This window comes from Xyrauchen texanus, chromosome 43 (genome assembly GCF_025860055.1).
Source record: "Xyrauchen texanus isolate HMW12.3.18 chromosome 43, RBS_HiC_50CHRs, whole genome shotgun sequence".
Taxonomy (NCBI): Eukaryota; Metazoa; Chordata; class Actinopteri; order Cypriniformes; family Catostomidae; genus Xyrauchen; species Xyrauchen texanus.
Genome location: NC_068318.1, coordinates 18,318,290 through 18,339,537, shown reverse-complemented (window position 1 = coordinate 18,339,537; position 21,248 = coordinate 18,318,290). Strand labels below are relative to the sequence as shown.

Here is a 21,248-nt window from a genome sequence, read left to right as displayed (position 1 = left end):
TCAAGCATTGAAGCCTTCATTCCTCAAAACAATGATTGACTGTTGAGTTTCTAGAGAAAGCTGTTTCTTTTTTGCCATTTGTGACCTAATATTGGCCTTAAGACATGCCAGTCTATTGCATAAAGTGGCAACTCAAACAGAAATACCATGTTAAGCTTAATTTAATGAACAAAAAAAACTTTCGAATGTGTTTGATATAATGGCAAGTGAATTTCTAGTACCAAATTATCAATTTAGCATGATTACTCAAGGATAAGGTGTTAGATATCATCAAAAATGGTGATGTTTTTACATCAGTAATGTCTGACTATACTTTGTGATCAGTTGAATGCCACTTTGGTGAATTAAAGTTCCAATTACCCTCCGAAACAGCAAAATCTGTACATTATTCCAAACTTTTGGCCGCCAGTGTGTATATATAAATATATATTATTAATCATATTAATTTTTGATGTTCAGAGTTGTAATGACTTACATTTCTATCGACCAAGGCGAGGAAGGTGGGATGGACAGGCAAAGGGAAATTTAGGGGAAAAAAGTAATTTACAAAAATAAATTTTAGGTTTTCAGGAGGATAATGACATTTAAATACAAATAAATTCTGATTTTGTCAATTGGTTCGAAAACAGTTCATTAAAAGAAAAAAAGAATTTTCTTACTATTATTTCATTATTTTCTTACTATTGGTCAGGCTTTGCATTAGCTTGAGACATTTAGCTCCTTGCTATTCTAAGATTTCTCCAACGTGTGGCGATGTCTTCCACCTTTAGAGAAAGAAAAAAAAAAAAAAACACGTGAGCTTTATAAATGTACTGGTTAATTTACATGCGCTTGAAGTTTGTGAATTTATGATCCCATGACAACATGCAGCTCACTTTGCCTCACTCTGTATTGTCTAAATGTGGATAGAATATTCAATAGAACGTCACTGAATATGTCTACTTTGGAAATAAATATAGCGCGTGGTCTCTACATTTTGTAGCTAAAACGATTTAAACTCGTTTTTTTTAGCCTAACTAAAAGCATTGAACAAACATGTTAACTTGACTGCCGTCTGTGATGACCAAAGTAATACAAATGCTGAGCAGATTTGCATTTAATCCCCGCGTGGACCATGTGAAATCAGTGGCGCGAGCTCTTTCCATCATCGCGGTGTGCCACAAGTATTTGAAACGATGAGCGGACGATATGAGGCAAAAAATCTTACCCGACACGTTTTGAATCGCGTTACATCGTGGATTGTACGGGGAAAGGTGATAATGTGTCATTTTTAAGGGGCTTTTCCGATGATTATTTTCCTTCACGCGCGATGGCAGGTGAATGGAACTTGACGATGAGCGGCACGCGCTACGGTCCCCTAAATCTATTTTTATGACATGAAGTTGTTCATTTTTATCTGTTTTGATTACAGAGCCATGGAGAAATGCAAAAAACTGTTACTTTTCATTTTTTACTTGATGTCAAAGTTTTATCAAAGTGACCAGCAAGTCATGAGAATCGGTAAGTGATTGGTCAGTCATTACTCTGCACTCTGTTTTAGTCCTCTTGCAAATTCATGACGTTTGATTCTTGAGTAGTGAAATTGTTTTGTTGTTGCATGTGTTTCATAATAGTTAATACTTTCATCTGATCTGTTTTTGTGACCTCTATGTGCATTCTATGGATAAGTGTGTTCATTAATGCAAATGTATGCTTAAAGAAATATATACGTTGCTGACATGCACACAGCTGCTATCCGTATAAATATCCGTTTTGTTCCAGAACCTAATCTAATAAGTATGCTGCTACAAATATGAAATTATTAGCAGGGAATATGTAAAATGTGTTTGTTCTAAATGTAAGTCACTGTACGTTTTTATATATATATATATATATATATATATATATATATACACACACACACACACACACACACACACACACACACACACACACACACACACATATATATACATACATAACGTGTCTTTGACAGGCCATCTCAAACGGAAACGATTGCATTCCTCATTTCTTATGAAACCATCACCACCATTAACATTGTCATCATCACTGGATGGGATTTGGGAGATTTTTTTCATTGACTTTCCTCCTGTGTGTGTTATTGAGAGAAAGCCTCATGTAGTCACAGAGAGGACAGTTTGTCTGATGATTACTGCTGTCTGACTTTGGCATCACAGTAAATCCCCAAAGCAGTTTTAACAACCTACATTAATCTTCTTTCCTACCCAAGACTTGATTTGATGTTCCACTCCAAAAGATGCCACTTCTGTTGAAGAAGAAAGTAGGGTAGATTGCGCAACATGGATTTGGAAATATTTATTTATTTCCTTTGTAAAGAAGGAATTGTAAGAAAATTACAATTCATGTCTTTAGGAGTCAACCTTTTTTAATGAGGAAAAAATTACTGAGTGCTCCTTTAAAATGGATGCACAAATTCATTAAATTAGCAAAAATGTATTGATTTTGTGGAGCTTGCAGGCACAGCCAGTTTTGGGGTCATGTGATGAGGGTGGGCTTACTAAGATTCTTAATGGTGACACCAAGGCTGTGCAGGGACCAGGGTGAGTCAGAATGCAGGGCCCACACAGTGGCGTTTTCATGGGGCATAAGGTGCGGGGCCTGGTGCGGTCTCACCGGTTGCACCTCTTTAGCAATGGCTCTGGGTGAAACCTACTCATTTTGTCCTGCAGAGAGGGGTCCACCTACACAAATTGTGTCCTGGTCCATGTGAATTTTTATGATGGCTCTGCATACAGGTATATTGTGCAAGATTGCCCGCCTACTTTTTCAGTGGCCTTTGTGCCAGAAATATTGTTCTCCTATTAATTTCAATTACAATTTATTTTATACAAGAGTTCTAAACCATGAACCAAATCCAACCAGCTCGGAGGAATCACTACATTATAAACTTCTTATATATATATATAATTGTATAATTACTGTATTATTATTAATTATATGATATCATTTATATATTATATGTATATTATTAAAAACAATAGAAAAATATTAAACTTTATATACAGCTGTTGATTTTAAGTGTAGAAGCCTATTTTAAGATTTTTGCAAAATATTCTCATATATATATATATATATATAAGTATTTTTAGTCTTTCATGTGGGCGGCCCCTGCTGAGCTCATTTGGCATGCTTTGTGCCAGGTTGAGTCGTTCTTCACCAGAAATTGCGCTATTAAACACAATATTTAAAAATTAAGTTAAAATCATGCAAACTGATGGCTTCAGTTGAAGCACAATCGATTAGCAACCTCGGAGCTCATGGTAGGTCTGTCTTAAAATAATTTTTAAGATATTGTTAAAAATGTAGTCCTATGGAGAAAATGAATGGGATTTTTACTTCTGGAGCCAGACTGTTGTGCTCTGTTTTGTTAGCAATCTAGTGTAGAAGAAAAGATGATATACTTTATATAGTCAAATAAACTAGTTTCTACCCACGTAATTAAATTTAAGTTTACTGGGTGGATAGACTCTCATTGTTGGTAATCCTTTTTGTTCTCCGGATTTGTATTGAGCAGAATAAAAGAGTGGTTTAGCCCTCAATGTAACCTCCTGACTACCCTATTGATTCCACATGTATTATATCAATTCTTTTCCTGAGGGGGACCTGCTCAGAACAAAGCATGTGTGGACCCTCTTTATCAGGGACATTTGTCAAGGTTTATCAGATATTGTAGGTTTGCAGATGTCCTGTCCTCTTGGATGCACAGTGATCTGTCTTTAAAATGGATGTGTTTTGAAGCAATAAATCATTTTATGAGATAAACATTCACTCTCTTTCGCACACACATGCGCACACACAGTTATGTCAGCCTTTAAAGAGACCAGAGACACAGACGGCCCTGCTGTGCTCTCAAGAATTTGAGATACAGAATTAGGATTTCTCTTCCAGGGAGCTGTAATGGACACAGTGACCTTATTTACAAATGTTGGTTTTATACGCTGCCCTACATACAAGTGTAAAGCTTTTATTTTCAGCTAAGGATGAGACATAAACATAGGTTACATGATACAATAACATTTGTAAGATTTGCTCTTTTTAATATTTATTAGACTAATTTAAAACGGACTATATTTTGCAAAATTTTTGAAATTACAAAACAATTAAGTAATATATGTACTTTTAATATCACCAAAAGGAATAGCAAAAATGATTATTTTCAAGCCGGTTTCCTTAACACTTAATTTGCCATTTGTTGGACAAACAGAAAGCTGGGCTTCAAACTCGTGTCATTAGTTATGTAATGCAGACTCAGGTTGATTGGGATCCATGAGCAGTCTTTTATTTAGAGACCAGGTTAAGGTCAACAAACAGGCAAGGTTCAGATATGGGGCAGACTGGAGTGTTAGAGGCAATCGAGTTCGTGGTCAGGCAGGCAGTGGATCGAGGCAGGCAGCAGATATCGAAGACGGGTAGACTGGCGTAGGTAACAAGGGCTGGCGGCAGGCAATCGTGGTCGTAGACAGGCAGGGTAAGAACACAGGAGATCAAATAGCAGGTTGATAAGTAAATGCTCAGTAATGCAGCCGAAACAAACCAGACTTTGCAGTGAAGGCACAGACACATGTGATTTAAATAGTGTGGCGATAATGGGGAACAGCTGCGTGCAATCGAGCCAGGTATGTGGGGTTATGGGAAGTGTGGTTAGAGGTTAGAACTCGGGTGAATTAGATCTCCGATGGCCGGTTGAGGAGGCACCTTCACCGGCGTTTGTGACAAGTTAAGCCAGTGTGGCTGCCATGCTGGCCAGGACACTTAAAGACAGCAATGCTTTTATAGTGCCAAAAAGCCACAGTGTTTTGGTTTTTCTTCAACTTCTGCCAATTTCATGTCCCAGGGGCTGATTTTTTATTTTTTATTTATTACAACAAACATATTTAAAAAAAATATATTTTTGTTATATGTCACAAATTATTCAACCTCTGTTTTTGGTACTTTTCAAATGCCTTTTACTGTATGTAGATATTTTAAAATTTTAGCCTTGTCCTAGACCCAAACTATGAAAATCTATTAGTAAATAAATTTTACTAATAGAAATGAAAATGATCTCATCATTTACTCACCCTCTTGCCATCCAAGACTTTCTTTGAGAAAGTATGTTTTTCGTCCAAAAATAGCATACTTCATCTTCAGGCAAGTTGGTACTTTGATACAACCAAATACAGGTTTTTATAAAAGTTATTTTTATTTTTTTATATATATAACTTTGTGTCCTGAGTGTATGTTGATGCCATACATAGTTATTACAGTAATTTGCTTGTCTGGCTCTGGTCCAACTGTGAAGAGCAGGATTGTTACAATGCCTATTTTTATTTATTTTTTACTTATTTTTTTACATATCATTAAATCTAATAATTATTATACTATCCAGTATGAATGACTTTATGAATTATCATTCTTTGAGGATATTTTATTAATTTTAAGCTTTATCAGCTCATTCCTATGAGTGGTTTAGAATAATCACACATTCTGGAAGTGTTGCAGTGTTGACTGAGGAAATATGCAGTGCTGGTGGAAATATTACTCGGGCCATGTGTGTGAAATAAATCCTTTTAGATTTGGATCCCTGTGGCCTCTGATGTATGTTCAGGACTGTGAAATGCCACTGCTCTTTGAACATCAGCAGAATTTTCAGTAGTCTGTATAGATATGGTAAATTAGATGCATTGCAACCTGGTTTCCAAGCCCCTGTGCATCTTTTTCCGATTAAAACATTTAATTGATTTACACATTGAAACAGAAAAGAAAAACATATATTCACCGAATATATTCACTGAATCAATTCCCTCATTGTTCCCTTTTCCCCTCCCAAACCCCAACCCCAACCCCACACTGACCCTCAACAAATATCTCTGTGATCACAAATTGAGTTACACACACACACAAAAAAAGAAAAATATATAAAAAAATAATAATCACACACATTTATAATTAAACATCTCTCTCCACTACCCTCCCCGAGAGCCCTCCAAAAAGGTGAAATAACTGCCCCTTTTTTAATCTATTAATATAATTTAATCTAAGTTGCCTAGCCTTCTACATGACATTTCCTCGAATGAAAATGTAATGAAGGAAATTAAATCTGAGTGCCCAATACATCACACATAAACTCTTATAAATTCTTGGATCTTAACACACCACCAAAAAATGTGGGTTGTGTCCCCATCTTCTGATTGCCATCGCCAGCAGGTGGGTGTGTCTTTAAGACCAAGCCTATACAATTGTAATGTTTAATAAGTTTGTCATGTGGTCCACTGGTCATATGATTTCATGTTTCTCTCCATGTTCATGTGTCTTGTTTTCATTGGTTTATTGTCTATTTACCTTGTTATCCAATATCTAGATGTGTTTTTGTTCATGTTTTGTTAATGTCCTTTATTTTGAAAAGATTTTTCAAGTTCCATGCCATGTTTTGTTGCTGTTTCCTTGTCATGTGATCATCCTGTTTCCCTCCATGTTCATGTGTTTTGTTTTCATTGGTTCGTTGTTTGATTAGTTTGTTATTAGTTGTAGTTTGTCACTGGTTTATGGTTATTAGTTTTCTGTTTGATCATTGGTTTATGTTCCCCCTTGTCCATGTATTTAAGCCCTCATGTTGCCAATGTCCAGTGTCGAGTATTGTTAATGTAACACTGTTGTTTCGTTCTAGTCATAGCCAAGTTAAGTCAAGTTTATGTTCATTGTTCTTGTTAATGTTTTGTTTATTTCACGTTTTATATTAGTTACTTGTTATCACATTTGGAAAAATAAACTGCACTTGGGTTCCTTATCGTATCATCGTCTGCTGCTGTGTCATTGCCAGCCAGCAGTGTTACAGTTATCAGTCCTCTCTTGTCATTGGTTAACTTGTTTGTCTTGTTACCCTTGTCCCTGTATTTAAGCCTCATGTTTGCCATTGTCAGGAATTGTTTATGTTTTGTTTTTTATTCAAGTCAAGTCCATGTTTATGTTTTGTTCATGTTTGGATTTACGATTTTTGGATTTAACTTATGCACTACGGGTTCGTCACATCATCTCGTCTTCGTGTGCATGTCATTGCCAGCACCATTACAGAATACCTGACAATCGCAAAATTAATTTGGCAGTTTAACTCCTGCGTCTTTACCAGGGAAATCGATCCTTGGAAATGTATGTGGAGGACTTCTGTGCTCTGGCCTGCTGGGTAGAATTTAATGAAGTCACCCTCATTTTGGACATTTTCCAGGTGGGATTTAGTGAGTGCAAGGTCTCAAGCTCCTGCAAGGTCTCAAGCTCATCTCTGGCCAACGAACCAGCGTTGCAGGCCTTGTTCGTCCAGAGCCATCCCTCACTGGACTATTTGAGCTGGAATTGGTTCCCACCCTTGTGCCCACCCTTAGTTCTCCTGATCAGTCAAGGGGAACTCAGAGTCCTTCGATTCCTCAGTCCCTCCATGGCCCTATCTCCCTTCAGCTCGACCATGGTCCTTCAGCCAATTGACTTCTCTGGGGTCCCTCCTGCTGCACTTTGGTCAGTTGGTCATCTGGCTCCGCCTGGCCTCTCCTATCCTCCAGCTTTGCTTTGTCACTACGAGCCTGCGGCTTCACCAAGGACCTTCTTCGCTATGGCTTTACCTTGGTCCTCTGTCCCACCGGCTCTGCCTCTGTCTTCCGATTCCCCCAGCTCCACTTTGGTCCTCCTGAACCTCTGGCTCCACCATGTCCCTTCAAGCCATGGGCTTCTCTCCGGGTACCAAGCTCCCTGGTGTCACCCTGCAAGACTCTCACAGCTACACCTTCCATGGCTCTGCCCCTGAAGTCTCTCAGGTCTCTCAAGTCTCCAACCCTCGAGCCTCTTATGGCTCTACCTTCCAATGCCGTTGCCCTGATCCCATGCTCAATGCCCTGTCTTGCCCTGATCCCATGCTCAATGCCCTGTCTTGCCCTGATCCCATGCTCAATGCCCCCCCCCGCAGCTCCCTTCAGAACCTTTTGATTGTGTCATGTTTCATGTGTTTGTTCATGTTTCATGTGTTTGTTCATGTTTCATGTGATTTCATGTTTCCCTACATTTCATGTGTCTTGTTTTCATTGGTTAATTGTCTAGTTACCTTGTTATCAGTTCTGTCTTGTCATTGGTTAACTTGTTTGTCTTGTTACCCTTGTCCATGTATTTAAGCCTCATGTTTGCCATTGTCTCTTGTCAGGTATTGTTTTGTTTTTTTAGTTCATGTTTAATTTTTTTTCACGTTTGGATTAACGGTTTTTGGATTTCACTTTGTGGAAATAAACTGCACTTGCTTTCATCACATCACATCATCTCATCTGCAGCAACGTTACAACAATATAGAGGGGGTCCAATAGACTCAATGTAAAATTTTAAATTGCATAAGGCACACCCTTGCATCTCTAGATGTAGACTTGATATTTTTTAGAATCCTAGCCCACACTCCATCTAATACCAAGTTTAAATCTTTCTCCCATAAACTCTTGAGAGATTCCGAAGATCTGTCCTGCAGACTCTCAATTAGCAGTGTGTAATGATGCCTCATGACCTTTTCCAAAACCAGTAATCACCACTCCCAGAGTATCTGCCACTCTAGGTGTGTGTATGCTACTCCCAAAAATAGTACAAAGCAGGTGGCGCAGCTGTAAATACCTAAAATGTAGAGACCTGTGAATCCCAAAATGTTGAACCATATTTCAAAGGATCTTAACACTCCACTCTCATATAGGTCACCGAGCGTATTCACAATCCACTCTGTCCAGCAGAAAGGGGACTTATTAATACATGATTTGGGGTCCAGCCATATGCTCAAAGCAACATTTAAATAAATATCTGAATTAAATACTCTGGACACTTGTCCATATCACATGCAAATGCGAGATAACGGGGTGGAACTTAACTTCTCCAGTTAGTTTGATAGAAAGGCTTTGCAATGCCAGAATAGGGGCAAGAACTTCCTGTTCAATACAAAACCATGTAGGAGCTCTCTTATGTGGACCAATGTGCCAAATGTCTGAGACCAAATACATAATAATAAAACTAAATGTTGGGTAGGCCTAGCCCACCTTTGTCAGTCACCCTATGTAATTTATTGAAGTGTAATCTGGGACGTTTACCATTCCAAATGAAAGACATTCCTATGCTATCAAATTGCTTGAAATAAAATAGGGGGTCATCTATAGGGATAGATCATATCAGGTAGTTGAATTTGGAATACAAGACATTTTAATACCATTAACCTTAACAGTCATAGATAAATGTAATGAAGCCCACCTGCTTACATCACTCGAAAACCTTTATATTAAATTGTCAAAATGATCTAAATCAATTTGCTGGGAATAATATGCCCAAATACTTAATGCCCTGTTTGGGCCACTGGAAGGCACCTAGCTGAAAAGCTATTACCAGGCAGAACACTGTCAGAGCCAAAGCTTTGGATTTAGACCAATTCACTCTGTATCCTGATAACTTAGAAAAGGAATTAATAATTCTGTGGAGGCAAGGCATAGTTGGGTCAGAGACACATAATAAAATATAATCTGCATAAAGCAAAAGCTTATGCGCAACACTTCCCATCACCAATGTAATATCATCCTCCTTTCTTATTGTGGCTGCTAATGGTTCCAGGGCAAGACAGAACAATTTTGGGGAAAGAGGGCAACCCGGCTGGGTGCCCCTATCCAGAACAAAATAATCTGAAATTAATCAATTAATTTGAACTGCTGCTACCTGGTGTCTATAAAGTAACTTAATCCACCAAATAAAATTAGTCCTGAACATTTACAAAATCCTAAAAAGGTTATCCCATTCTACCATATCAAATGCCTTTTTGGCATCAAGCAAGATGGCAGCTGCTGGAGTATGATTGTTTGCCACTGCCCACATGACATTAATGAAATGCCTATTGTTATCAGAAGAGTTAGCCCCCTAATAAACACCACCTGATCTATATGTATAAGAGATATCGTAAATTCTGGACAATATTTTAATGGAATTCAGGATTTTGCAAAAGGGATACAGTGCCAATTATATGATTTCCTTTTCTCCATATGTGGCAACACCTCTAAACACACCAGGGCTGAGACTAAAATGTTTCCAATTGAACAATCAGCAATTTTTTATTTGGATATAAAAAAAAATCTATTCTAGAGGAAATGTTATGGACTGATGAAAAAAATGTATAGTCCCTCGCAGATGGATTCAAAAGTCTCCAAATATCTGTAAGACCAAGATGTTTACACATCCTGTGAAGCATCAATGTTGCTCGAGGGAGCTTGCATGCTTTTGCTTCACTATGGTCCATCAAAATATTAAATTCTCCTCCCAATATTATATCATCAGGGGTGCAGGTGGCTTGCAACATCTCTTCAAGATCTATAAAAAAGCCCTGATCATCAATGTTAGGTGTATAATTATTAGCCAAAAAAAAGACTTTGCTCCTGAATTTCAGCTCAAACAATAATGAATCTTCCGAATTGACCTTTAATCTGTTTGAGACATTTGAATTGTAGATGTTTACTTATCAGTGTAATGACTCCCCAGCTCTTGCTCGAGCCAGCACTAAAGAAAACTAAAAGCCCACCCCATATCCTCCCAAATTTTTCAGCTTCCTGCAGAGAATGATGCGTTTCTTAAAGAAACACTATATCATATTTCTTAAGCTTAAGAAGAGAAATAACCTCCCTTCTTTTAATGGGGTCCCCCAACCCATTCACATTTCACGTGGAGAGAGACAATCCACTCATATTAACATTTGACATATAAGAAAAATAGATTGAGTGTCAAAAACAAGATTATAAAGACCACATTAGAAGATTAGTGCAACAATCAAAACCCGAAGATCCCCCAGAACCAAACAAACAGAAAAAAGAAAAACATGTACATTAACCCGGCACACGACAGCGCCAACTGGCGTCCGACCCTCTAAACTCAAACATTCCAATGCACGCCTATGAGAACCCCCGTGACAACTTTGCCATCAGATTGCTCAAGTCTGGTGTTTCTATACAAATTTTGTAAACCAGAATTACACAGCAAAAGATAATCCATAAAACAAACTCCAGCCAATAGCTGGAATAAACACAGAGATCATGTAGATTCATCCATAAAACATTCCTGAAGGTGTGTTACTCGCAGAACGCCGAGCAGGAACCCTGTGAAATTTCCAGCTTATGGCCTGCTATGTCGAGCAGATGCAGAAGGAGCCCATCCAGGAATTTCACCATATCCTGTCCCTCTTCGACCTCAGGAATTCCAATGATACGTACATTATTCCGCCAGCTATGGTTCTCCCTGTCCTCCAACTGCTCCCAGACAAACTCCAAATCCACCTTGGTTGCTAGCAGATAATTCCCTCTCCGATGACTCCAGGCAATCGATCCGTTTCTCGACCCCCACTCTTGTAACCACCTCAGTGAACTTCGCCTCCATGGCAGTGATCGATTGACTTATCACAGCAAGATCCTCCAAGTCAGCAACAAGCTTCATCAGCATTGCCGACATGTTCAGCATCTCGCAGCATTTCCCACACTTCCCCGATTAAGTTGACTCCAACGGGTCGTCAGCTTGAGCACGTAAGTTTCTTTTAATGTCTCCAGAGCCCAAAGATTTTGAATTCTTTGACATATTGTCCTCCTAGAACAGTTATGGAACAGAGTGTATCAAATCTCACTGGTTTATATCATTAAAAGTGTTCAAACTACCAAAGTGTGCAGAGCTTGCCATTCACACTCGCATGGCGTCACATGACCACCCCCTGTACATCTGTTTAAACTGCCAGCACGTGTGTGAAGTATTCATCAAATTACTAATGACATGACAAAGTTTTCAAACAGCGATTTTATTTTTTATTTTCCTTGAAATTTATTTCAGAACATACTTTTATTGAGCCTTTTGTAGATTGAACATTAAATAACAATGAATAAATTCAAGCATTTAGAATGATTCCCATGAGAAAATCTAAGGGTTCTATCACAGTGACAGAGAGAGAGAGTGGAGAACACCTAATGTCTCTCTCTCTCTCTCTCTCTCTATTTTCTCTCTGGAAAAAAGTCAAGAGCATTGGTATTCATGCTGACTCTATCCCCTTTGTGTTTTCTTGTGTTTGTCAGAAGGGATGTGTTTGAACAAGATTTCATGAATTTGAATGAGAGAGAAGGTTTTTCTGTGATGATGCATTTGGCATATGTGTGTTTGCAGAAATCATTGCGGTGTCTTTATGAGAAGTGTGTGGAATACATCACAGAGACTGAGCTGTTGAATGGACAGAGACAAAGAGAAAGAGTGCCCGAGATTTCCTCAGTATTCAGTAGCTTCGCTGGCACAAACTCTTATGTGCTAGTTTGTGTGTGTGTGTGTACATGCTTTTGTTTGTTATGTGTTTATGTTACAGATTATAATGATCAATTAAGAAATGTTTGTCTGGCAGATGTACATATTTGATTTTGCGCCCTGAGTGTTTATAATTACCTGAAAGTATTTTATAGAAGTTAGTTCTATTCCTGTAATCTGATTGGTCATGTGTAATTCCAAGAGTGCTGAAATTTAGTGTAGTATCATTTGGAACGCTTCACTGGTTGAAACACCTTTTCTGCATTTGCAACGTTGCTTCACGAGACACAGCAGTTGGTCCTGTTTTGGCTTCATTTGTAACTAGTTTCATTAGTGAAGAAAAAGTAGACAAAATAACTGGTCATATTTGTTCTAAAATATAAGAAGTTGTCTTCAATTTTAAAGGAATATTCTGGGTTTCATACGAGTTAAGATCAATTGACAGCATTTGTAACAACGTTATTTACCATAAAAAAAAATATTTTGACATCTCTAAATAAAAGCACAAATCTGGGTTAAAGTGAGGCACTTACAATGGAAGTGAATGGGACCAATCCGTAAACATTAAAATAGAAACTGTTTCAAAAGTATAGCCACAAGACGTAAACTATATGCATTTTAATATGACTTTAGTGTGATAAAATCACTTACTAACCTTTTCTGTGGAAAGCTTTAGACAATTTTAAAATTGTTGCGTAAACCCTTAAAAGACTGTAAAAATTATGATTTAAACAACTTTACAGCACAAATAATACACTAGTTTTAGAAGAATTAATATAAGTGCTTTTTTTATTATTATAAGCATTACATTTCTGCCTTATAACCCATCAATAATTGGCCCATTCACATCCAATCTAAGTGCCTCAGATTTTTCTTTTGTTTTTTCTTTGTTTTTTAAAAAAAAATAGTTATGAGGCAAAATATATTTTTATCATCAGTATGCCACAAATCCTGTCGATTGAGCTTGACTTGTATTAAACACGGAATATTCCATTAAATTCTACCATATAGAACTGTCGTATAAAATCAACATCACATGCTGATGTGCTAAATCTCAGTTTACAAACTACAACCGAGTCACAGCCGCACTGATATTCAGTACAGCATCACTCTTAAGCTAGTGTTGCTTATTACATGGCTGTCTGGAATACTCTATTCTGTTTGATCATTGCACCATCTTGGTGTTTGATATTTCTGAATAATAACCCCACATCCGGGGACTACCTGAGGATTGTGAATCATCTTTCCTACTTCTTGTATCACTCTGCGATCTCTACAAGCAAATAAAATAATTTCAACTCAATCAGTATTTTATTAGATGGAATTGAGCTGTTTCTAGACTCTGTGATTTCTTCTCACTTAATAACTTGATTTTAACACATCAATATTTAACGTCCATTTATTTTTTTATTTGGTAGGTAGCATGTAATTAGCAATTGTCAAAAATAAACCCCTTTAGGCTGATACTAGACCTCTCCACTTCATTTTGTGATAACGACCGGTTGACTGTATGTAACACATTAAGGACCGGCAAGGAGGAGGCAGGAACCAGCTGAACCATGCTCCATCATGGCCACACCCTCCTCCTCGTCACACTCTACCCCAGCCTGATCCGGCTCTCAGCGGCCGGCAGCGACCCTTCTGTCCCCTGGCAGATGGCAGAGGCGAGGACTCCGCAATAGTGTATCCCTCCTCCCTCCTGGGATTCGGCAACACTAGCACATAAATGAGGGGCAAGGAAGAGGTGGGAACTGGCTGAACAGTAAACATAAAGTTTTAATGTCAAAGTTAACTTAAAACCAACATAAACAAACATGCATCGCGGCCACATGCGTTTCTCTCTCTCGAACCGGCATCTCCGGCTGCCCCCTTTATCTCCCTCTCCCGCTGATCAGCTGATTCAGCGCTGGCTGTGCTCCATCATGGCCCGGCCATGCCCTCCTCCTCGTCACACTGTACATTATCCCATCATTACAAATAAAATGAACGATATCAATGTAACCGAGTAACTGAACTATAACTTGCCTTGATTGATCATAATCTTCTTACTCAATTGAGTGAAAGCAAATGGAACATTTTCATCATCAACATTAAAAATGGATTGTGATCATTCAAAAGTGCATTATATTTATAAGTTGTCTTTCCCCCTTTGCTTTTGCTAATATTTGCTTTTTATAACTGTTATGTTGGTTCTTTTACCAAGATGATAAGAATAATGCTGGATTTTTATTTTGGATGTTTGTTTTTTTGCCTGGATGTTTATTTTAAACAAAGCCATCCTAAGATTGCCAGCATTCAGTGTGTTCTTGCTATAATGTTTCTTGCTCTTGATCATTGAGCCAGAGTATTCTGTCATCATCGAGATGACAACGACAAGCCCTAAATGTTGTTAACTGTAGAGTTAGAGCTGTCAGATATGCAATATTTCTGTAATGATACAAACAATACTTTTTTTCATCCGAAAATACCTGACTGAAAACAGCAGAAAATGTGTGAGCCTTCATGGTTATAAGGCTAGGTACACTTTTTCTAATGGTTTTGCTTCATTATTAACATGAGACAGTAAATGCACAAACAGAAGTATATATACTTCTATGATATACAGTCTTTTTAAGTAGTTTTAGTTTTTGGTTTCTAAATTGCCATTTAATTTTAATGGTTCTGTAACAAATAATTAATTGCACAAAATACATTGTGGACGGCACAAATCAAGTTTATCCTGCTGCATATAAACTAGTCATTTTAATCACGATTAATCGCATAATTTTTTTGCAGTTAATTGTAATTAATTACAGTTTTTTTATGTCTTTGACGAGGAGGAGGGTGGGGCCGGGCCGTGACTATGCATGCCCAGCCCCAATCAGGCTAATCAGCCGAGGGGAGGGATAAAGGAATGTTATTCGTTTAGTGAAACGCAGTGTGTCATGTGATTTCAACATAGCAAAACACATTGAAGGGGGTGACCCGCACAATGTAGAATAAAACACTTTTTTTATATAAATGAAAAATGTGAGTGTACATCATTCGGACCAAAACAGCGCTTTCATTTCAAAACGCTCTCCGTCCACACTCGCGGTTTCAAACGTTTTGCAAAAGTTGCTCGTCCACACCGAAACGTATGAAAATGCTTAAATTGTGTTACTGCTCATGTGGAAAATCCCTGTTGCATCTACATCTGAAACGCAATTGTCCACGCATTCCGTCGCCGGACACCAATTCCGAGTAAACTTCCCATCGCCTTTGAAGGAACGCAATGTGATGGTTGTACAAAGTAACATTTATTTTTTAACAATGCTATCAAAGTGAGTATCAAGTACAACAGCGCCGCTATAACACGGGCCGCCATCTTGATTGTTTTGGTTGGATAGATCAGATGACTGCGTTACATAACAAATACATCATCATTTCAGATATATCCTTTTTCAGAGTCCACACAACAGGAAAACGGCGTTTTCAAATGTAGCGACTTCGGAGTGTGTTTTCAAAAAGCTCAGTTTTCGTGGAGAAAAAAGCCATCTCGGTGTGGATGGAAGGCCAAAACAGAGAGGATAAAGATGTGTTTTCAAATGCAAATTAGTGTGGACAAGGCTTAAATGGGTGCTGAAATAGAGTTTGTTTGTGTATGTGGCTTTTGACATCAAAAACAAAAGTTTCCTCCTGACTTTTAAATGTTGATAAGCATATAGAGCTGTTCAGGTTGTAGTCCACAAACACAAAAGCCAATTAGCATTTTTGAGCCATGGGTTCACTTTAGGAATTTCGTATGGGTTTTTCATAATGCAGTTTTGATTTATAATTAAAATTAGGCCTGTGGTTAAAATTACTTAAAGACACTTTCACATTTTGTTCTAGAAAACAAATTACACTGTCAAATCTCAATTTCTTTTTTAAAGCCACTGTGTCTTTTAAGAGTGCATGTTGCTATCACAATGCTAATTAGGGACTACAACTACCATCTGCATATGATGTTTGTGCTTTACAAAATGGATGACTTTTAAAGTCCTTATTTACTGAGATGTAAGCAACATGCTGAGATATGGCTGTGTGTAATTTATGTTCTGCAACAATTTTCTTACAGTTTCTTCAAATAATTTTCACCACAGATCTTAATTCCAAATTCACTATTCTACAAACCTATTGGAAATTCCTGCGGTAACCCATGGCGAAGTAGCCTTCTGGGTTTGCCTACAAATTGATGTCATGGCTGAACAGCTTATCATTTTACTATCTAATTATGCATGATAATGGTTAGTTGCATTTTATTATTTGCATTTAGCATTATTTGATCCCTGCCGTCCACAACCCAGTCAGAACTGTTTGGGTCATGACCCACCAGTTAAGAACTACTGCTTATTTCCAAACATGACTTTAGCTGCCCTATCACCTGGTAACTCTGCACCAAATAACTTTGTGTCACTTTCAGTTCCATTGTCATTGATGTCATATTCCACAGTGTAATCAGTGTAAAGTTCATTGAGCTGATCATTCAAAATAATGTAGACACTTCATGACCAGCATCAATGCAAAGCTGTATTGAACTTGCCTCTCTGTAATGAGACATAACTTCCAAAACATCTTTGAGATGTTAATTTTGGTAAAAAGTTGAAGAGTTAAGTAATGTAGAAATTGACTGTAATAGCACACAGGCTTCAGAAGAGTAGAAATTACAGCTGTTATCTAAAAATGTCTTTTGTTTTCTTCAGAAAGCCACCACGTTCGGAATAAAAGGCCTACTCATTCCTTTATCACTATTAGCTCAGTTCCTGGGGAACGTGAGAATGAATTAAATGGTGAGAAAGAAGGAGAGTGAAAGACCACTTTAATGAATTAAATGGTGAGAAAGAAGGAGAGTGAAAGACCACTTTAGCTCACCTTGGGAGCTAAAAAGAAAAAATACAATGTATTCAAATGCACAATCATGGAATGGAGGCAATTACCTATAATTCAGCTAATTTACATCAGTTTGAATGTAAAAACTGCTAAATTACTTCACTTGTACTATGTGCAGAATTTTTATGTTAAACAAAACAGATTGTTGACACTCAAACTAGACCTTCCAAAGTTGCCCTTTTAAACTGCCTATACTGTATGGTTTTATGTGAACTCTATGGTATGTAGTTGTCTGAAGCAGGTCCATTTTTGTAGTCCATAATTTGTGCCCAAAGTCTTCGTTTTCTCCTAAAACATCACTGTCCCTTATTGTTCATGCTAGTGCTAGGGTAGGGCCTCTTTGAACTGTCTGTTGATCAAAGACGAAGAGGCTTTGCATACTATTTATGTCACCTGTCACCGACCTTGATTCTGGGAGACGGATAAAGTAAGACATGTTCCACATTAAACTTTCATAAACTGTATACATTAACCATTCCCTGAGAATATTCTCTGCTGGTGGAGTTGCAACCTTAAAAGTGAACCGGGAGTTCTCTTATACTGTATACTGTAATGGCACTTTTCCACAGCTGTTTTGTGCCGCCTCAATGTGGGTGGGATTATAGGCTGATCATCATAGTTGCGCCGCGACATCATCTTAAACGCAACACAAAACAATAAACAATAACACAACTGCTAGCTGTTAGCTATTAGCTCATTGTGCTGCATAAAGCAGTTGTTGCATGGTGATTTTAGACTAGGTTAACCGTTAAATTGGCCTGGTTGTTTTAGAAGCCAGCTTTATAGTAGCTGTTAAGCTTTCAAGCAGACTATAGTGTTAACGTACCATCCTCCATCGTGGACTCCAGCTGTGGCTGAGTCCAGGGCACTCTCCCTCCCATTGCTCGCCGGTATAGATAGCGTCCATTTGGTCGAACCACTTCCACTTTTCCTTGATGGTTCTGTTGTCATTTTTAAGTGTTTTTTTTTTTACTTTTCCATACACTGTTGGTAGGGCCGGTGGTAGCTGTGTCTCAGCTGTGTGGCCAACGGCTGAAACACTTCCTGAAAGACTTTTTCATTTCATTCGTCGCTAATGAGAGGAATGTCTGCACCTCGTTTAATGATCACGGCGTGTTTTTGCACACAGCCATTTCTTTTTAAAATTTGAAAGTCGCGTGAACAAATTATACTGCTATCGTTGTAGCTAACATTAAAAATAGCGAGTGGAGTGGAGTTGTACCGTGCAGTGGAAAAGCCCCAAAAGTGCTACTTTATGTATACCAAGAAAGTTGTTCCTTGTGCCTAAATGGTGCTTGTTTAAAAAAAAGTTAGCAGTTCGCAGTTGTTATTACGTCATATGTTTGGGTCACAGAGGCAAGGCCCACTTTCCCAGATGCTGTATGTCCGAAATGAATTCATACTGCTCAAATGCCTACCTAAAGAATGTACTTATTTTCCAGCAGAGAAAATGCAGTACATACTCTTACAATACATGATTTTCGGATGCAGCTTAGGTCAAAAGTTTTGCTTCTGAAGCTGAAACATTTTGTTAAATGTATGGGCACGTTGTTGAATGTTTGACACATGAGAGCTTCAGTTTTTGGGTGAAATTTCCACAGAGTGGCGGCAATGGTGAGTTGTAATTTTAGTTGTAAAAGATGTAATCTATTCAGCAGGAATGCATATTTTATTAACCATATACCCAAACCTAAACATAAACGTCAGTGGAGTAAAATGTTTATTTTAGAGTGAAAGTGAATCGCTCACCATTGTTTATTCTGACTCTAAATTTGCTCGTGCAACACAATATCAGTAGCACTAGAGGAAAATGGGGAGGTAGTGATCAAGTTTGAATTGATGCAAAAATGTCTGACAGCACTTGTCAGTAATTTTTTACAGGAACTTTTGAAAGCAACATGTCGAATTTTATCATTTGATCGTTTTGAACCCTAGATATGAAACTTTGGTGTGTAAATTGTCCCACACCGCTTGTGGGATGAATGATCTCAAATCACACTCAAATAGAGCAGCTTGTAAAAGAAAGTTGTGGCTCTGTTATTTTTTTGAATAATCAAACAAAAGATTTTCCCTTGGCGGCCAATAAAACAGGCGGGGGAAAAAATGTTGTAGGTGTTTTTCACATTGGGCACATTTACTGAGGTCCGTGTTTTCCCAGCACCCCCTCAGCATTGGTCTGGTTTCAGACTCGCATATGATTCTTATTTGAAGGAGGGACCCAAGAATATAATTTACTTAAGAGTGGGTAATTTTGACTGACAGTAAGGAAGCAACTAGCAACCGCACAGCAATTAGCTAAAAACCACTCAGAACACCTTAGCAACCGCATAGCAATGCCTGGACAACCACCCACAACAAACCTAGCATCATGGCGGCTAGTTATGCATGGACAAGCACTTCTCACATTTTCTTCTAAAGATTAAAAAATCTAGTTTATGAAAGAGTGTTGCTGACTTTATGAGCTCCAGATGTTTACTGCTAGTACAAAATGCCTGGAATGACACAAACATCACGGGGGAATAAGAATTAATTAAAGTCGTGGTCTCAGAGGTGAACTGCATAGGCTTGGGACCTCCCTAGATAACCATTTTCCAATGAATAGAAATAAAGCATTATACATGCTCAAGTAACCATCATGGTGCCAAAAAGATGCACGTACATACACAACATGTGTCTTTGTGTGCCACTTTATCTGCTTATTTTCACCTCTGTTTCTCATGCTTGTTTTAAAGACAAACTGTAAATCTGTTTTGTTCTAAAGACTACACTGGCATTTGCATTAAGCTAGGTTCACACTGTACAATTTTGCCTTCTGAGACAAATTTCTGGGATTGTAATAGATTTCTTTGTCATCGGACAAAATGGACAGTCTTTGAATGTTTGACATGTGGCAGTGTCTGAAATCTTGCATCATAGTTGTGCTGTGACTGCTCCCACAGTGGTCGGGTAAGATAAAACACCCTGTAACGTATTCAATGGAAAGGAGGAGGCGAGAACCGGCTTGACGATATAAATCATAGTTTAATGGAAAACTTAAAAGACAACACAAACACACATGACGGACATGTCCGCTAACGATCTCTCTCTCCCGCACAGCCCTCTGCAGTCGACCTTTAAACCTCACGGAGGCATAATTAGCCTAATACGGGACCGGGTGTGTAGGATCACGACCCGGCCCCGCCCTCCGCCCTGCCACACACCCTATCAACACTATAATTTTTTTTAAAGTGTGTTGATCATATTGTACAGTCTGACAAACAACAATCATAAAGGACAGTGAAATCGTAAAGTGTTTTTTTTTTTGAGTGACAATTAAACTTTTGGTCTGTTCCATATTCTAACACAATTGTAAGTTTTGGGTGAATTAATCATTTAATTACAGTTGTGGCAGGGCGGAGGGCGGGGCCGAGCCGTGATTCTGCACACCTGGCCCCTAATTAGTCTGATTAAGCCCAAGAGGGATAAAGGTGACTGGAGACGGCAGTGCAACAGAGAGAGAGTTATGGGCAGCTGCCGGACAACTGTGTGTGTTTGTCTTTTGCTTAAGTTTATTATTAAAATATTATTTACTGCCCGTAACTCTCTCTCTCTGTTGCACTGCTGTCTCCGGTCGCCTTTATACCTCTCTGGCTTAATCAGCCTAATTAGGGTCCGGGTGTGCGGAATCACTGCCTGGCCCCGCCCTCCGCCCTGCCACAACAGTCAATTGGATTTAAAGTATTTATTATGTCACAATAAATAAACAGCACAAGGGTAGACCGGACACTTCCTCAAAAACTAACAGAGAATTGTTTGCTGCCATACTTAACGTTATCAGCTCTTCTTCATGTTAGTGCATCTGTCATGTCTAGAAAAGCTTCAGGCTTCATTCTCATCTCTAGCCCTCAATCGGACCCAGTCTGGCCATATCGCTCTATATGAAAGCAATCAGCTTTTCACAGACCGAAACTATTCCTCTGTGTGGAGCTCTCTGTCCCCGCGCTCCACGAGAGGACTATCTGAACATCAGACACTGTTATCCACAGCTCGACTTTTTGGTTTTGCTT

The 21,248-nt window shown here is 38.4% G+C and overlaps 1 protein-coding gene across 2 annotated transcripts in view; it reads left to right on the top strand.

The window, feature by feature from the left end:
- The first annotated feature begins 863 nt into the window (after nt 1–863).
- Nucleotides 864–21,248, top strand: part of grik1a (glutamate receptor, ionotropic, kainate 1a) — a 77,795-nt gene continuing 57,410 nt past the window's right edge. For both annotated transcript variants that reach the window (XM_052116165.1, XM_052116164.1), the window contains exon 1: nt 864–1,500. In XM_052116165.1, coding sequence (XP_051972125.1) covers nt 1,377–1,500 — 124 coding nt within the window. In that variant the 5' untranslated portion in view covers nt 864–1,376. The remainder of the gene's footprint in view (nt 1,501–21,248) is intronic.